General features: G+C 44.7%; 1 protein-coding gene across 1 annotated transcript in view; it reads left to right on the forward strand.

Annotated features, from left to right (window-relative positions):
- Positions 1-9,371: 9,371 nt before the first annotated feature.
- Positions 9,372-19,008, forward strand: part of SRRM4 (serine/arginine repetitive matrix 4) — a 149,926-nt gene continuing 140,289 nt past the window's right edge. Inside the window, exon 1 of the mRNA XM_047088535.1 lies at positions 9,372-9,502. Coding sequence (XP_046944491.1) covers positions 9,372-9,502 — 131 coding nt within the window. The remainder of the gene's footprint in view (positions 9,503-19,008) is intronic.

A 19,008-nucleotide genomic window follows, 5' to 3' on the forward strand; every position in this document is an offset into this window, starting at 1 on the left:
GTAGATGTGATGCCCAGTGTGTACATGACAAATACGCGTTGCTTGTAAATAAAGGAGCTATGCTCTAAACCTCTGCACGAAAGGCTGTTGCATCAGGGGCGCTTGGGTGGCCCCGTGGGTTAAGCATCCAACTCTTGATTTTGGCTCAGGTCATGATTTTGCGGTTTGTGGGTTTGAGCCCCGCATTGGGTTCTGTGCTGAGAGTGCAGAGCCTGCTTTGGATCCTCTCTGTCCCTCCCCTGCTTGCCCTCTCTCTCTTACAAAATAAATACACTTAATGAAAAAAAAGGTTGTTGAACCAGACGCTAGCAGTGCCCCTTCCCAGGCCAGGAAAAGGTAGTGTCAGGCTTTTCCACAGAGAAATAATCCAGTGTGCCCTGAACATTAGTTGTGTAAATACAACTTCAGAATTTCTGTAGCATTTTGTCTCACCTGTGCTCTTATGATTTGCACTGTTAAAAAATGAAACAATTCTGAATGAGAAATATTATTTTAAGTGGAAGGATAAAGCATAAAAGGTTTTAAAATTATATATGGAAGGGGAAAATGGGGGTAGGTAGATAGGGTGTCTAGACTTGTCCCACTATACCTTTTTGGCATTTTTGACTCTAGAAACATGTAAATATTTGACATAATTTTTAAAAAGTTGTTTTAAAATATAATCCCTAAAAATCCAAAGTAAAAGTAAATAAATAAAACTTAATGTGATTCTATTCCAATTGACTTAATACATAGTAAGTTGACAGGTTAAAAAACTCTTAAACTGGGTCACCTGGGTTGCTCAGTCAGTTAAGTATCCAGCTCTTGATTTCCACTCAGGTCATGATCTTGTGGTCATAAGATCGACCCCTGCATCAGGTTCCATGCTAAGCATGGAGCCTGCTTGAGATTTTTTCTCTCCCTCTCTCTCTCCCTCCCTCTCTCTCTCTCTCTCTCTCTGTTTCTCTTTTTGCCTTTCCCCTGCTTGCACGCACACACACACACACACACTCTCTCTCTCTCTCTCTCTCAAAATAAATAAATAAACTTAAAAAAAATCTTGAACTGATTTTAGGAATCATATTATAGGTAGCAATGTAAGTCTGAGTGTTCCAAAATAGGCATGTGTGGTATTTGGGGAGAAAGGAAATGAGTAATTATGTTGGTGTTGCTAAACTTGGATTTCTGGCATATCAACAAGGAAATACAAATGTAAGATTTATGATTTATAAGAAAAACCTTCAGCTCTTATTTGAGCTAGACATGTCAGTAGAAACTTCATATATTTTTTGTCTAAAAATAAAACTTCCTAGGTCTCTACGCTAAAAAGTCCTAGAAACAATGACTGACTAACTCTGTCAGGATGAATAACCCTGGAGCCCACTAAAAGGAAGAGGAGCCCTCCAAAAGCCATTTGGAGAAATGGCTGATTCCAGATCTGGGCAGTTGAGTTTGGGACATCTTGATATATCAGAAAGCAACAGAGGGCCAAAGGCTTCTAGGGTCATATCAAAGGACACAGAACCCAATTGAATACTCTCCTGACTAAAGGTGGGACAATTATAGCATTATTGAGAATACTAATAGAAATTAATTGAAACATATTAAGTATATTTAAATCTGTAAGTTCATCCTAAGGGAAAAAAATAACACTCAATAATACCTTAATGAGGTTGGTTAGTACACCAACCCATTATATTTTTAACTAGTAAATAAAGGGAAAGGATCAAGTATTTATTCTGCCTTTTCTATACAAGGGTGCCCTGAGTTGCCCAGATAGTTGATGAGAGGATACTTCTCTATAGAAGTATTATAGCTAATACATGAAAATTAAATGATAGAACACCACCACCATTTTGCAACTTCTAATAGGTTAATAAATTAGGCAAAGATTTCAATGTCAGTTAGCATGACAAGAAAAGAGAAAAAAAATCACACATTATTAAGTGGGTGGAATTCTTTTGAACATAAATCTGATTAAATTTCTAGGTCCTACCATCACTTAACAGGGAATAGAGGGCACAGAGAAACATTATCAATGCTACAGGTATGCAATCAGAAACATACAGATTATGGGAAAGTTTGCTAGACAAACAACCAAGTTTCTTATCAAAAATAAAGAAAAAAAGAAAAATGAAATGTATATATGTGGGAGGTGGGGGATGGGTTTACAGATTAAAGGATACTTAAGGAGGCTGCATCAACCAAGCAAATTAATGGGCCTTATTTGAATCTCAGTTCAAACAAATAAATAAACAAACACTGAAAGACAATTGCAGGAAAAATGGACATTAATGAGGAAATTAAGGAGCTGTTGTTAATTTTGTCTGATAAGATGATATTACAGTTACGCTAAAAAAAAAAGCAGTTTCTACCTTTTAGAGATACAGCCTGTAGTATTTCCAACTGGAATAACACAGCGTCTTGGATTTGCTTCAAAATAATTTAGAAGTATAGAAAGTGGGTTAGAGTAAAAAAAATCAACTATGGGGCGCCTGGGTAGCTCAGTCGTTTGAGCATCCGACTTCTGCTCAGGTCATGATCTCACAGTTCGTGAGTTCGAGCCCCGCGTCGGGCTCTGTGCTGACAGCTCAGAGCCTGGAGCCTGCTTTGGATTCTGTGTCTCCCTCTCTCTCTGCCCCTTCCCTGCTCGCACTGCTATCTCTCTCTCAAAACTAAATAAAACATTAAAAAAAAACAAGTATGTATCAATAGTTGTTGAAATTAGAAGTGGATACAGGGGATCATCATGCTAGTTCCTTTACTTTTCTATCTGTTTGAAATTATCTGTAGTAAAAGGTTTTTTGAAAAGTGAGTCACCTCTTTACCTAACAAGTTTATTTAAGAGGACATTTTAGGAAATGAAAAACCAGAAAAAAAAAAAAAAGAAATGAAAAACCAGTATCACATGCCCATAGTGGAAGATAACTATAAAAATAAATTCAACGAAAACAAAACTATGTTATTAAATTTTAGTTGTCCAAGCTTCTGAATCTGAAGTCAGTTTTTCATTGTTGAAAAGTAGGTACTAATAGATGTGTTCAAGACGTTTCAAGGTATGGAGATTTACCTATAATGGCTAGGAAGAAAATTGATAAAAAGGAATATTTTCTCACCATACATGACCACACACTCCAATGGTAGTTAAAGCTCCCATCTGCCTTGGTACCACCTAAAACTTTCTCAGGGAGTACCACCAGGGTTCCAAGGAACATCACTTTGAGAAATAATGGCGTAATTATCATTGGCTTTTGAAACTGGGCAGAATAATTGCATAGAACACACTCTTCCATCACTATTTTCTCTGGTCTTCAGCCTCTTCCTTGAGTATATGCAACTCTTTTTCAGTGGGAGGTCATTGCACATACCAAATCTTCTTACCACCCTGAGACTCAGTTTCCAAATCTGCAAAATTCAGATAATGGTAGTTCGTTGCGAAGGTTAAATGGTGATTATAACATCCAACATAGTAACATATATATGATAAGTGCAGCTATTATTATTATTATCTGAGACAGCAATGAATGTGTTTGTCTTATAGACTTTTGGGAACTATCTGTGTTAGCCTAGGGGCATTGGAAGCAGTGTATATCTATGTACTAGAAATGTACAATTGACAGCAAAGGTGGGATTCAGATTAGCCATAAGGTGAAACTTTCCAGCAGTGAGGATTAGTAAACCCTGAGTAGTGCAATCATTCTTTCCTCCCCAAAAGTCTATGTGAAGAAGTACAGAATCTTATAATTCGCATAGTTTAGAACAAAGTTTAAAGGCACAAGGACAGATGAATTGGTCTCATTATCATATTTCCTATTATCTCAGAAATTATTTGAATCATTCATTGTTCATTGGACATCTGGAAATGGGAACAGACTGTCAAGTACCCTGATGTCCCTTGATGCTGGTGGATAATGGTTAGTTTCATTATACTCAGAGAAGTCATGGGCACAGAGAGAGTAAGGGTTTTACCTAAGGTAACACAGTAACATTGGTGAAATGGGGTGCAAACTGCTTCAGAATGAGGGGTAGGTAGCTATTTTTCTGAGCTGCAGATGCTGCCCTTCTTGAATCACTAAGAGGAAAGATACATAAAAATCTCTTAAGCTCATGTCCTAAAGTGCCTGGATTTGCAAATCATGGAATCACTTCTCCCTGTTTTCCCCTTTCTCTAATGAAAGAACAATACCAAAAGGCAAAGAAGCACCTTTTAGACATGGATGGCAAGTTGATTTTATCTGGAAGGCCAACCCCGGCCAATTAGTGGTAACTCTTTTTTAATTTTTTTTTACATTTATTTATTTTTGAGAAACAGTGAGACAAAGTGTGAGCAGGGGAGGGGCAGAGAGAGAAGGAAACAGAGAATCTGAAGCAGACTCCAGGCTCTGAGCAAGCAGTCAGCACAGAGCCTGATGCGGGGTTCGAACCCACGAACTGTGAGATCATGACCTGAGCGGAAGTTGGACGCTCAACCGACTGAGCCACCCAGGCGCCCCAAGTGGGAACTCTTCTTTTTTTTTTTTTTCAATTTTAGCTGAATTTTTATTCCATTTTATGGATATACTACAATTTATGTTAATCCTTTCTTTTTTTTTTTCAATATATGAAATTTATTGTCAAATTGGTTTCCATACAACACCCGGTGCTCATCCCAAAAGGTGCCCTCCTGTAACTCTTCAAAGAATGTGTTGAGAAGGATTCTGAGGTCTTGTCACAGAAAGAGTGCTGTGATGGACTGACTGATAGACTGCTGGTTGGTGTCTGCCCCAGCCCACCACAGAGGATAGGCAGCAATTGTGCACATACTTGTTTTCACTAACCAGCATATCGACAGGTCTCAATTTATGAGGTGGACTGCTTGCACCTGGGAAAACAAAGCAATTCCCTGAGGGAATGAGAACAAGATGGTTTTTTTTTTATTTGTTAATGTTTATTTTTTTGAGAAAGAGACAGAGACAGAGTGTGAGCGGGAGGTGGGGGGAGGGGCAGAGAAAGAGGGGGGACACAGAATCCGAAGCAGGCTCCAGGCTCTGAGCTGTCAGCACAGACCCCGATGTGGGGCTCAAACCCACAGACCAGGAGATTATGACCTGAGCCAAAGTCAGACACTTAACAGACTCAGCCACCCAGGTGCCCCTAAGATGGTTATATTTTGAGAAACTGATAGAAGACTGGAGTTTATGTCATATTAGAGAAGCCACACCTACAGTCTAAGTCACATGTGGCACAATCGCTGCCTATCTCTGTGCTCTGCTGGTGGCTGAGATCACTAATCCATCATAGTACTCTTTCTGGGACAGGACTTCAGAATCTTTTTTTTGTTTGTTTTTAATTTACATCCAAATTAGTTAGCATATAGTGCAACAGTGATTTCAGGAGTAGATTCCTTAGTGCCCTTTACCCATTTAGCCCATCCCCCTTCCCACAACCCCTCCAGTAATCCTCTGTTTGTTCTCCATATTTATGAGTCTCTTCTGTTTTGTTGCCCTCCCTGTTTTTATATTATTTTTGTTTCCCTTCCCTTATGTTCATCTGTTTTGTCTCTTAAAGTCCTCATATGAGTGAAGTCATGATTTTTGTCTTTCTCTGACTAATTTCACTGAGAATAATACCCTCTAGTTCCATCCATGTATTGCAAATGGCAAGATTTCATTCTTTTTGATTGCCGAGTAATACTCCATGTGTATATATACCACATCTTCTTTATCCATTCATCCATCGATGGACATTTTGGCTGTTTCCATACTTTGCTTTTGTTGAAAGTGCTGCTATAAACATGGGCGTGCATGTGTCCCTTCGAAACAGCACACCTGTATCCCATGGATAAATGCCTAGTAGTGCACTTGCTGGGTCGTAGGGTAGTTCTATTTTTAGTTTTTTGAGGAACCTCCATACTGTTTTCCAGAGTAGCTGCACCAGCCTGCATTTCCAAGGACTTCAGAAACTTTCTCAACACATTCTTTTTTTTTTTTTTTTTTTTCAACGTTTATTTATTTTTGGGACAGAGAGAGACAGAGCATGAACGGGGGAGGGGCAGAGAGAGAGGGAGACACAGAATCGGAAACAGGCTCCAGGCTCTGAGCCATCAGCCCAGAGCCCGATGCGGGGCTCGAACTCACGCACCGCGAGATCGTGACCTGGCTGAAGTCGGACGCTTAACCGACTGCGCCACCCAGGCGCCCCTCAACACATTCTTTAGATAGCCACTACAAGTCAGTTGGTGTTGGCATTCCGGACTTGGTAAGGTGGAAAGAGGACAAATGTTAGGCAAGGAGGCCCCAGAATGTGAGTTAGACTGTGTACCCCTTCAGGGAAGGCACCATGTCTTGTTTACCATTGAACCCTCCATGCCCAGGATTATACCTAACCAATGTAGGTATTGATGAATGATTATCAAGCCAAAAATGGGCTGACTTACGATGCTAACAGGTAATGATTCCAACAACAGCAGCAACAATACTTCCCATTTAATGGGTATTTGCTAGGAACCAGACACTGTGCTAAATCCTTTACAGGTAATATTTCACCTAATCCTCACAAAAACCATCGAAATATGGGTTAATATCTCCATTTTGCAGATGGAGAAGCTCTGGCAGAGATTTGTAACTAGCCCAACGCCATCCAGCAAAACTGGCAGAGCCATACTTCATACCCTAGTTCTGTCTGACTCTAGAGGCTGTGCTCTTAACAATGCAAATAATAACTTCCTTTGTAGTAAACTATGTTCCAAATGCTGTTCTGTACCCTGCACGTGCATTAGGTCCTTTAATCCTTACATTTAAACACACGATAGTTACACTCTATGGAACCTTCATTTTACTGATGAGAAAATTTAAGCACAGACATGTGAAGTCACTTCTCCGTGATCATGTAGTTAGGAAAGGGCCGAGCTGGAATTTGAACCCAAGCAGCCTGGCTTTCAGGCCCTAAATTTATCTACCCAAGACTCTCAATTTAGAAGCCTCACCACCATGGGTTATCTGATTGTTTTGCAATGCCTGGTATCCCCAGGACCCCCAAGCAAAAACAGAAGCTATTTTTCACAGACATCCTTTGATCCCGACAGAGTCACTGTGGGTAAGTCACTTGACCATCCTACACCTCAACTTTTTCACCTTTAAAAGAGAGTAAAAGCAGCTTTCCTTCCCACCTCCTGCTACAGTTCCAGGGTCAAAAGAGGCAATGTTATGCAAATGGCACTTTATCAGCATTCTGGGAACTTAGAACTGGAACGGGCTGAGAGATGTTGATTGATCTTGTGGGGGTAGGATCCCAGCTACATCTCCCCTGCAAGTGATTCAGTTCAGACCCCAAATGTCATGACTAAAGATGGTTTTAAATATCCCAGGCTACTTAAGGGGCCAGCCCTCAGTGGCATTTAAAATGACAGTCAACTTCAGGGTGGGCAGTTGGGCCTGAGAGTAATAGCAGAGTGGGGTTGGGCTGGAGGGAGGGCAGGAGACCTGCAGAGCCTACTCTCCACTTTCCTCCACCTCCAAGCTCCCCAGCCGGAACCCCACCTCCTGGCTGCCGCAACCCACTTCAAGAAGCCGGCAAATGCATAGCTAGTTGTCGACCAGAAGGGGTCGCTGGAGAGCGAGCAGCGCTCTCAGTCTCCCTCATAAGCGGGCTCACAAATCTCCAAATACACACATATCCAAAGCTATATACGTTTCTGAAGCCATACTCGGTTTCTCCAGGGTTCTTTCTTCCTTCTTCTCTCCCATCTTATTCTCTTTGCCTTCCTTCTCCCCTTTCTCTCCCATTCCCCACCTGTTCCTTTCAAAGAATTTCTGAAGTTCACATGGGTGTCCAGGTCTCTTGGTTCCTGTCCTTACCAGCATCAGCAAGAAGCATGGGTTTATCCTGGCTGTGATTCAGACTTGGTGCCAGGCGCTTGGAGACCTTTAGGACTTGGCAAGGCTTCCTTCCAGGAATTTGCAACCTGGGTAGGGGGAGTAGTAACTCTGCTGAAATTAAAGGGCTCCAAGGGAGAGATGCACCGAGGGGTCCTGCTACTGTCTCTTTTTCTTAATGAAAACCCTGGAGGTGAAACTAGGGAAATTTTGGCCATACCCTCTCCTCTAAGGGTTTATTTGTGATTCTAGACTCTTACTTTCTGGGATTAGTGTTGAATTGGGATGGGGTAGAAGATGGGGAGAGAGATCTAAAAGTAACTCCCCCTTGTAATCCTGATTTCCCCCTCAAATCCCTCTCCCTACCCGCTTTACTTTTCCCAAAGGGACTCCTCTCCTGAGACAAGCTATTTTAATTTCTTAACATTTCTTAACCACTTTTCAGTGGTTACAGCTGAATTCCCCAGGAGTGGATGGGATGGGGTGGGGTGGGGTGGGGACACTTTTTCCTTTGGACGGGTTTGGCAAAGGAGACATTGGGCTGGCTGGCTGTGAGGCACAAAAGAAATCTTCCTTACAGCGCCACATGCACAGATGTATCGCTGCGCCCCTCTGCGGGCGGGGACCCGGCTTGGCAGATGGCGAGAAGCCGAACTGGGTAGGGATTGTCCATCAAATGGCACTTTCTGGGTGGCGGGGATCTCGCGGCGTCCAGGCGCAAAGAGGAATACAAGGGACCCCCTTTGCTGGCCTAGGCAGTGCCTCCCACAAGTGAGGGGGTCATGTTGGTTTGGGCGGATAGGTTAAGTTTTTTTTTTACTTCCCTCTTCAATAAAAGATCCGCTACAAGACTTGCGAAGGGGCTGAGAAGGGAGGTGGCCGGGCCCAGAGGGCACCTGGGAAGCAAGATCTCCGGCACGGTTCAGTTCGGGGGTGCCGGGATTGCTTCTCTGAGGGGTCAGCGCTGCAACTCTGTCGCCTCGGGGCAGCGGTGACAGGCACACGCCCCGCCCTTTCTCCTCCCAAGACCTGCGGGCTTTTGTTATGCAGATGGCGGCAGGAGGCTGTGCCGGAGGAGGAGGGGGTTGGTGGGGAGGAGGAGAGACGGAGAGGGGGGAGGAAAGTACAGCTCGCGCGACCAGCCTCCTCTTCCAACGTCACATTGTGCGAGAGACAAAACCCGGGCGCGCCTGAGCTCACACGCGCACGCACACACAGACGACCCTGTCGCCTCTTCTCTCCTGGCGCTGCCGAGAAAGCCAGCCCTGCCTTCCCTTTCTGGGGCGCGGAGGCTCAGCAAGCTCAGAGCTCAGCCCAGAGACAACACAGAAGGCGAAGAAAGACGGTGGATAAGCCTTCTTTCTCCCCTGCCTGCCCGGGCTGAGGCGCCCCATCCCCCGCCCTGAACCCCGATCTCTCCCACCCCACCCCTCTCGCTTCCACGCGAACTGAGCCCGGAGCCCGGTGTGCCCCCGTTTGGAATCCACGTTTCAGCACTTCGGACAGCGCCCGGGCGCCCCGGGCCCCTTTGGGTTGGCTATGGCGAGCGTTCAGCAAGGCGAGAAGCAGCTTTTTGAGAAGTTCTGGCGAGGAACCTTTAAAGCTGTGGCCACCCCGCGTCCCGAGAGCATCATTGTCGCCAGTATCACGGCCCGCAAGCCGCTGCCAAGGTAATGACCTCCTTCTTAAGAGAGAAGAGACCCTGATGGTCCTTCCTTCTGGCCTGTGTGCCCCAGAGCCCTGAAGGGTGGATGCAGGCGGCTGGGCCAGGGCGCCTGTCTTTTCCCGTCACTACTCGGTATCTCCCGCTGGAACATGGGAACTAATTGCCTGTGTGAGGTGGCGGCTGGTGAGAAGGGACAGGGAGTCTTCAGGGGGAGCAACACTCAATGGTCTGCTGACCTGGCAACTGCTATTTGAGAGATTTTGCTTTCTTAGGGTGGGCAGTGTAGGTGAGATAGGACTTAACTAAGAAACTTTTCTTGGTATCAGAGCCCAGAGGATGGGGGGAGGGGGCAGGCAAAGGAATGGTGGTTCAGGGTGGTCGGGGGTGTTGTACAAGAAGAGAAAAAGAGGGCTGAACGAGCTCTCAGCAGTGTTCAGAGGTAATGGCACATTTCTATACTCAGCTCAGAAACTAGCGAGCTCTGAACATTCGACAAAAGCCCATATGCTGTTCCCTCAAATACCCCCTAAACAGCACCCTCCTCCACGCCTTTCTGGCTGCCACCGTTGCTGAATCCTCTCCTCTCCTGCTTCCAAAACCAGTACTCTGAGCTCTGGAGTCAGGGGGGAGACTTCCAGGATCATGAAGATGATCTTGGAAGAGTTTTATTTGGTTTTCAAAAAGGATCTGATTGCTTTGAACTCAAGGAGGAGAAGACCCTTAGACGGTGAAAACAGTGTGATGGGAGGAATAAGGGAAGAAAAGAAAGGCAGAAAGAAGGAGAGGAGGTTGTGGGGTGAAACGGAGAGGAGGTGGGGAAGAACATTCCAAGACAGAGAAAACCCAATCCTTTTCATAAAGCATCCAGTTTAGAGGAGTTTGAGAATGAAAGGAAGACTGTGCCCTCTGTCAGGGAAAATCAAGGCAGCAGGAAAACTCATCTTTTGCTGGTGTTGGATGAGTGGTTCGGTGGGAGAAAAAGAAAGAAGTGGAGCAGGGGAGACCACTTGGAGGATTTATTGATCCTGGCTACATTAGAGAGTAGATTGAAAACATGTCTGCGAGAGCGGTTCAGAGAGAATGCCTGTTCTGGAACCACTGGATCTGAACTTTCCAGTGGGTGTGGGGTGGTCGACAGGGAATCATATCTAAAGAAGCAAACTCGGACTGGAGAACTTTTCACAGTCTGATAGGAACCTAGCTCATACAGGTCTTTAGAAAAACGGGTACCTCATGTTGGGAATGGGTGGACTAGAGTCCGGACGTGGCAGGCTTCAAGCAGCAGCAGCAGCAGCGGCCAGTATTTGTGGATTGGGGAGGGCGGGGGGACACCTTGTGACACAGTCTGGAGAAAAGGAATCATAGCAGCAAATGCCATCAAAACCTGGTGTTTCTCTGCTTGAAGAAAGGTTCTTTGTAGAGAGTTTTGACGTCAGCAGTTTTATCTTCCTGGGTTTCAGCCATCCATTCCACCTTTGGAGTGAAGCTATGTTGGCAAATCCATTGCTGTGTTAGCCAAAGAATATGCCCTTGTAGAAGAAACTAAAGACAATTTCATTGAAAACTACAAGTGTGACATTTGGTCCGGAGTCTTCCATATATTTCAGGGATACAGGAAGAGGAGAGGAGATTCCTGGTGGTATTTTAATACAGAACATACCTAAGTCCACGTGACCTGGCACGTTCACCCTTTCCCTGTCTGTCTGTGACACTGTCATGCCCCTTTCTTAGTCATGTTCTCAATCATACGAATTGCCCAAAGTCTCCAAACCCTCATGCTTTCTGTAGCAAATCTTAATATCATGCATCTGGTACTCTTATAATAGCCAACCCTCCTCCCCCAGGTATCATTTTTCTCTAGGTATCATTTAATGTCCTGGGTCTCCTTTCCCCTGGAAACCACCCCTGGAGTGAAAGTCTGAGTCATAAGCCCCTGATTTATGTCATGCTGGGAAGGATCCCCTTCAATACTTCTGTAACAGGTGTGGCCTCTCTGTAGGATAGATTTGTTTTATAGCTGTTACTCCTGGTTTGGGGTGGAAAGTGAGTCGGGAGCTTTTGTATCCAAGTCTTCATGGAAGGCTGGGTTTGAGTGGTCTTTTAACAGACTGTCTATAAAACCGGAATCATCCCCCTTCTCATTGAAGCCAGCCACATCCAGTGCGGAGGTCAATTTCTACCTCCTTTCTAATGTTGCATGCTTACTTAACAGTGGAAGTACCATGTTTCCAAAGCTGAGTTCTCAGGAAGGAAAGAGACAGAGACACTGGCATAGCATCAGCTGAGCGCCAGTGGCTTCATCTAGAGGCAAGCTAGGGACTTGGTCTCATCAGAAATGTCTTTTAGTTCCATGAGTCAAGCCCAGCACATAGTTAGCAGATCTGTAGGGAGATGGGGGAAGGGGGTGGACGAAAACACCAGACAGTTCTGTTGGTTACACGCTTAATATGTGTTTATAGATAAGGGTTACCCTTCATCTGAATGAACTTCCCCAGGATATTTTCAGTGTATCTCTGAGGATAATTTAGTACCAGGATAGAAGCTGACATTCAATTGGTTGATTTCATAGCACTATGCATACATCATACAATCGCACTCCAAGCAAAACCTCTCCTTACCTCCCCCCTTCCACTCCCCCACCCTCCATGAGGCATATTTGATGAGGCAATAGCTTTATATGTATCAAATTGCAAGCAGATGTCTGACTCAAATGTCAGAACAGTATAGCAGAGTGGGAGGCAGTATATCATAGTGGTTAAGGGCTCAGACTTGAGTTTCAGACAAACCTGGATTCCTGTTCTGGCTCTCCCATTTAGCTGAGTGTCTTAGACAAGTTTCTTTACCTTGCTGAGTCTGTTTTGTCAGCTGGAAAATAGAAATAATAATAGTAGCCATCTCAGACATTGAGTTATGAGGATTGAGTCAGGTAAAACACTTCCCACAGTGTGTGGTACATAGTGATTGCTTAACAGACATTGTTTCTAAAACAAACAGTTCAGAGTTTATAATGGCCAAAGGAAATGAACATTTTCTTTCAGTATTGTGTTCTTCAGGCCTGCCTGTTTCTCCCCCAAATAATGCTGGCAGTAAACATTATGGGATTTCAGCTTCTGACAGGCAATGCATTGAGATGGAATTAACACACAGGAGGTAGGTTGGGAGTGGTCCCATAATTCTCTTCCCTGAGGGAAGGTTAGCTGCTTTCTGATATGACTTTTTTAGTTATCGGGTGGAGGGCTGCTGAAGAATCATCTAGATTCTGAATGGATTGGTATAACATCACACAGAGTATTCTTTTCATTTGTGTAGCAATGACCAGGTACTATTGTCAATCTAAAGAAGGCTCAAATTCCTTGAAAATCACAGTTTGAACCCCTAGTTCCAATATAATTTATTATTCATATCAAGAGTGAAAAGGTTTGCTGTGAGTGGTTATCCAATGGAAGACCTAACAGGGACTACCCCAGAGGAACCAGGACGTATGGTTGCCATAGTGAAGCCTCACCCTATACCAGCTGGAAGACAGTCAGCATGAATCAGTAAGACACTTGGAGAGTAAGAGACCCCTCTTTTGTCTCCACCAAAGAAGTATAGTCATTTTTCCTGACATTAATTAATTCTCTTTGTTAATTATTTGGTCCAGAAAAGTTTGCACCCAAAAAGTTTAGGCTCAAAATGGAAAACTTAAGTGGTTGAGGCCAACTCCAACTGTAATAATCCTATCACCGAACAGTAGCTGAGGACTTAATGAATGAGTAAAAAACCCATTTGAAATTAGCGTATCAATTGTTTGTAGATGCAGGAGTGTTTGCAAAGGGCTAGAAAGGCGGCCCTCTTAAACAGCATAAGCAATTCTCTTTATAATTCTTTTGGCACGCTATTAATTTTCTTCGAAAATCCTTTCTATGCAGAATAGTCCAGAAGCAGACTTCAGCCCAGGTCTGTCTAAAGGATCATAAATTCCAAACTATTGGAGATTTTACTGCATAAAGGGAAAGATGGCCAAATTGTAAGGCAGGAAAAATGCCTTTGAACCGTTTAATTCCAGACTCCCCCTTTGTGCCAAGAGATCAGTTAGCACATTTGTTGCTGACTCTGTCCTCGGGAGCAGAGTGAGGGGCAGCTGGGAGGTGATTTCCTGACAGCCTGTGGTTAAAAACCAAGGTACCAAGGGTTGTGGAGAATGCTTGCCCTGGCGATGAAATGATCGTTTTTCCCTGGAAAGGGAGTGTTATTGTTTGGGTCGAACCTTTCTCCTTCTGAAAGGTGAAATTTGCTGAATGGTGTACAGGGGTCAGTGGGGGTGTCGGGGCGTATTATTTCTGACACGGCTGTTTTCACTTGGCAACTGTGCTGTCTTAGAGACTCGGGCTGCGGTAGATGCTGAATGAAAGTTGGACGCATTAATTGAATGAGTCCACGCGGTCCAAATCCGTATCAGATTCGCTCTCTCCCAGCCCACCCCCACTCCTGACGGGCTGGGGATTCTGATCAATGCAGCCTAAGAGACACACACTCTGCAGATAGATTTGACTCTGACTAGTGTCAGAAGGAAGCTTTCTGGATATAGATGTCTGGCTGGCTGAGTGAGTAGACATGTCGGCTGGTGTGGGTACAGGAGGTTGGACTAAATACCACCTGGAAGTGTTTTCCAGGCCTGTGTGAACCTCTGTTAACTCCATCCCCACTCCAGGCCACCAGAAAAAAAAAAAAAAAGAGGGGGGAACACCCCTAAAAGCCTAACTCCTCTGATAAGGAAAGAAGCCTGGGTCACGCGCCTTCCCGCACTGTGAGCACCTCCAGCATGCCGCAGGGGCACAATAAATTTTTAAAAATATCCTTTCTTCCAGAGTGGCTGGATTTACCTTCCTGTGAGGTGGAAAGGCTTTCAGGGGCTTAACAAAACCAGAGTTTCTTAATTGCTCGTTACCAAGACTTATCTGAGATGTGACAGAACAGCTCTGAAGGGGAGAACGTGGAACAGTTAAGAATTTGGGCTCTGAAGGGGCGCCTGGGTGGCTCAGTCAGTTAAGCATCCAACTTCAGCTCAGGTCATGATCTTGCGGTTTGTGTGTTTGAACCCCGCATAGAGCTCTGTGCTGACAGCTCAGAGCCTGGAGCCTGCTTCGGATCCTGTGTCTCCCTCTCTTCTCTGCCCCTCCTCCACTCACACTCTGTCTCTGTCTCTGTCTCTCTCTCTCTGTCTCTCTCTCTCGCATAAATAAACATTGAGAAACAAAAAAGAATTTGGGCTCTGAAGTCAGATCTGCTCAGGCTGAAATCCTGCTGTGCAATTCTTACCTTTGGAATCTGCTAATCACTTCAGCTCTCTATGCCTCAGTTTGCCCAGCTATGAAAGACTGATCTCATGGGGTCATAGTGAAGGGTGGATGAGATCATTTATATAAAGAACATGACACAGTGCCTGGCCAAGACCTCCATTTAACGTGCTCTTGTTACCAAGACATGAGTTACCTAATGAGATGTCGGGAGAGAGTGCTAAGCCCCTCACCACCTGAGCTGGGTGGGCTGCTTGGTGGTGATGGTTGGGATTCCTTGGCCTTACCACTTGACCATCCCAGTGCTCTGTATAAGTTTTTGATGTGGTTTTAGGATTCCCTAAAGAGCCACTGGAGATGTGTAGAGCTGTTTTTAAAACATCTGACAAACCCCAATGGTAAACTAACCAAAACACATGTTTCCTTTTACTCTTTTCAGACACTTAATAGCTCCATGACTTTTGGCCAGAACTTGACCTTCTCAATCTTGGTTTCCTCATCCATAAAATGGGGCTAATATTAGCAGCCCCCTCCAATAGCTGTTGAGAATATTGACTGGGCTAATTTATGGAAAGTGTTGTTTGGCACACAGTAAGGGCTCCATCAATGTTAGCTCTTACCATTAGTAATGAATTGCAGTTTTTATTATTACTATGCGCCAGGCCCATCAAGGAGGAACAGATGAATGAAAGGCAGTCTCTCCCTTGGGGGCCTCAGAGTTTAGCAGCAAAGGTGGGCACAGACACCAGTATATATGACATGAGGCAGATTGTCTTAAGTACTGTAATATAGGTAGCAATAAAGAAAAGGAGATGTGGAAAACCAGAGGAAGAGGCACCCTCCTTGAGGCATGAAGTCTTTTGCTGATAGTCACACAGTTAGCCTTTGTTGTCTGACCTGTGAAATGGGAATGATTCTTTTATATTGTCAATTTTACCTACAAATGCAAGGAACATCAGAATGATTAAGGTATTTGTCACTAGTAGAGTCTCAAAAAAGACCTTCTCCCCGCCCCCCCCAGAAGAAAAAGCAATTTACACTTTCTGGAGGGGACATTATCTGTTGTGGGGGAGGGGGTCATAGTGAGTGCTATTAAAGGAGGATTGTGGAAAGGAACTGCCCTTATATAAAATTTCCAACTCCTCTGTCATTGGCTCAAGCATGCAGACTCTGGTGTGGGCCATTAGGTTTCTTGTCCTTCATGGTCTAGCTCTGGCTGAAACAAAATCCAGTCTGCATTCCTTGAGCAGCCACCAATGGTGGGGGGATTGGAGTGAGCCCACACATGTTAAAGAGAAAATAACCCAGAGGGAATGAATCGCCAAAGTGAAGAGGCCACATGTGGCTAAAAAATAAAGTTATGCTTCCATTAATTGGACACTTTTATTGAGCTCCTACTTGACATAGCCGTGAACAACACCAGTCCCTGCTGTCATGAGGGAGAAAGGTAATAAATGAAGAAACAAACAAACAAACAAATCATATAAGGTCAGGTTGCAATGAGTGCTATAAAGAAGAATAAAGCAGGGGAACGGGACAGCAGGTGAGGATGGGGCTACTTTGTTGGATGGAGTGGTCCAGGGGCCTGGATGCAAGGAGGGAGCAAGCCATGAGGATAACTGGGGGAAAAGTGTTTGAGACAGAGGGAGCACCAAGTGCAAAGGCCCTGAGGTGGAAGCATGCTTGATGTATTTAAAGATAGCAAGGAAGTCAGTGTGGCTGGAGCAGAGTGAGTGACGGGAAGACTAACAGGGATGACTCCCTAGATGCAGGCAGGAAACATATCAAGCAATTAACATTGTAAGCCAGTTAAGGACTTCCCAGACCCTCGGCTTCTAGACTGGGAGCGGGAAGAGGGTAACAGGGGTGCTTCTGCCCTCTACCTCGGGGTCCTGGGTCTGATCTGCTTCTCTTGGCTCCTCTCACTGACTCGAATGCAGCCAGGATGACTTTGAATAGCAGTGTTAGAAGCTTAGCTGGGCCCCTGCATGTGTTATGGACAAGCATGAAATTTACAATCTCTCTGATTGTGATCAATCAGATTAGGAAATTGAAAAACACACTGTTTAGACTTCCAAATAGCAGTGGCAAATCTTGTTCCCATGACGGTGAGGGTTCGGTCTATCTCTCATATCCATGCGTGCAAATTTAGACTATCCCTCTCACCCAGCCGCCCCCCTTCACTGCACACCTTTGAAGCTACAGTCTGCTTACTCTCAGTCTCTCCCTCTCTCTCCCTCCTCCCCCCCCATCTTCATTTGAGATTTTGCTGAGGGAGCTCCCATATGTCACAGCCTGTGTGCGGAGCTCCGTGAAATAAAACACAGAATTAAGATGTCATAGAGACAAAGCCAAACCAAATACAGGAACAATGCCGAACCCTAAAACAGTCATTAAGTAATTCACGTCTACATGTGTCTGTTCAAAACAAATATTAAGATCCTCTGGACGCAAATGTTTCTCATCAGGAGAATCCCCTCGTCGCCGGATTCCCTGGGCTTACATCCCGCTGACAGCTTCGCTGAGCAGAAACACCAGTGGATCACTGTTCTCTGGCTTCATTAAAAGTTGAGCTTATGCAAGTGAGCTGGAATTTTACAAGACAGTCACCACTCCTGCGGGAAGAGAGGTGCCATCTGGGCCTGAAGTGTGTATTCCTGGTGTGTGTGTGCACACTCACTCATGGGAGAAAGTGTGTTTTGGGCTCCTTATGGCATCATGGGCCCAGCCCTGTGCTAAGCAAGCATGTTTGCTCTGTTAGCTAATTCTGTCTTCACAGTAACTCTGGGAGAGATGTATTTTTAACTGTCTTAGAGATGAGGAAACTGAGGCTCAGAGAGTGGCAGTGACCTGCTCAAGGATGAATGGCTGGTAAGAGTCAGAATTGGGATAAGAACCCAGAGCTCTTGAGAGATGTGTGTGTAGTCCAGTACACTTTGCAGAGGAGGAAAAACAGGCCAGGGAGGCGGTGAAGGTGTGTCTTGTTCAAGGTCATACAGTTTGTTAAGAGGTGAACCTAGGATCTGAACTCGGGTCTGCCTGATTACAACGACATTCTTCTCTACCTGCTGTACATCCTGTCACTGTGGTTTGGCTTTCAAGGTTGTGGGTGTTTTTGTTTCATCTTGCTCATCTTGTTTTATGTCCAGTCGGCTTAGGCAATAGCTACTGTTACAATCCCAACTCACGCCACTCTCTAGAACGCTGCCTTGCCCTCCTTACCCATTCTCCACATCAAGCCAGAAGAACCTCTTTGAAAAGCAAGTCAGACCATATATACCCCCTCCACCCATCTAAAGCCCTCATCACTGACCCTTGGTTTGCAGAATACAGAGCTGATCCCCTGCTAAGGCCTAAATATTCTCCATGGTCTAGCCCACCTCCCCAAGATTGTTTCTGAAATGCTTACCCTCATTCCTTCTGTTCGGCCATATCCCTCTCTTTTGAGTCATCCAAATTTCCCATGCCCTTTCTACCACAGGGCCTTTGCACATGATGCCAGGAAAGCCCCCCCCCCCCTCCCCTGGTGGCTAATTTATATCTACTGCACTTTCTGATCTCAGCTCAAATGCCATTTCCTCAGGGATTCCTTCCACAATGCTGTCTGAGTTACAGACTTTCTTATCATCCCAGTACCTCTCATGGTTCTCAACATGCCTGTAATTTTATATTGATTTGTGAGATCATTGTTAAAGTGTACCTCTCCTAAGAGACTGAAAGCATCATGGGGACAGGGACTATGTCTATGTGCTCATTGGTGATCTCTCTCATCTGACACAGGGCAGGAGGCTAAGCAAGTGCTTGTTGAATGCATGAATTATAACACTTTTCCCTCATCAAGTTACTTTCACACCTAATAGTCAAGCATATGGAATTGCCAGTACTAAAAAACAGCAATATTAATTCCTTTGATTTGCAAGAGAAACATTGGAACTGCTGAGGACAGGACCACATCTGTCTCTTTCCTGGCTGTATCCCAGCACCTAGGACAGTGGTCCACAGTTGAGGATCTTTGTTGAATGAACAAATAATGAGGACGTGAGGAATAAACACATGGTACTGAAGGGGAAACCCAGAAACTTACAGAGGTACGGCATCAGAATTTTAAAAAAAAAATTTTTTTTAACATTTATTTAGTTTTGAGAGACAGAGTGAGCGGGGGAGGGGCAGAGAGAGAGAGGGAGACACAGAATATGAAGCAGGCTCCAGGCTCTGAGCTGTCAGTGCAGAG

Source organism: Lynx rufus, unplaced genomic scaffold (genome assembly GCF_022079265.1).
Source record: "Lynx rufus isolate CCGP_SWC_20201006 ecotype Redwood Valley unplaced genomic scaffold, mLynRuf1.p SCAF_24, whole genome shotgun sequence".
NCBI classification, from domain to species: Eukaryota; Metazoa; Chordata; class Mammalia; order Carnivora; family Felidae; genus Lynx; species Lynx rufus.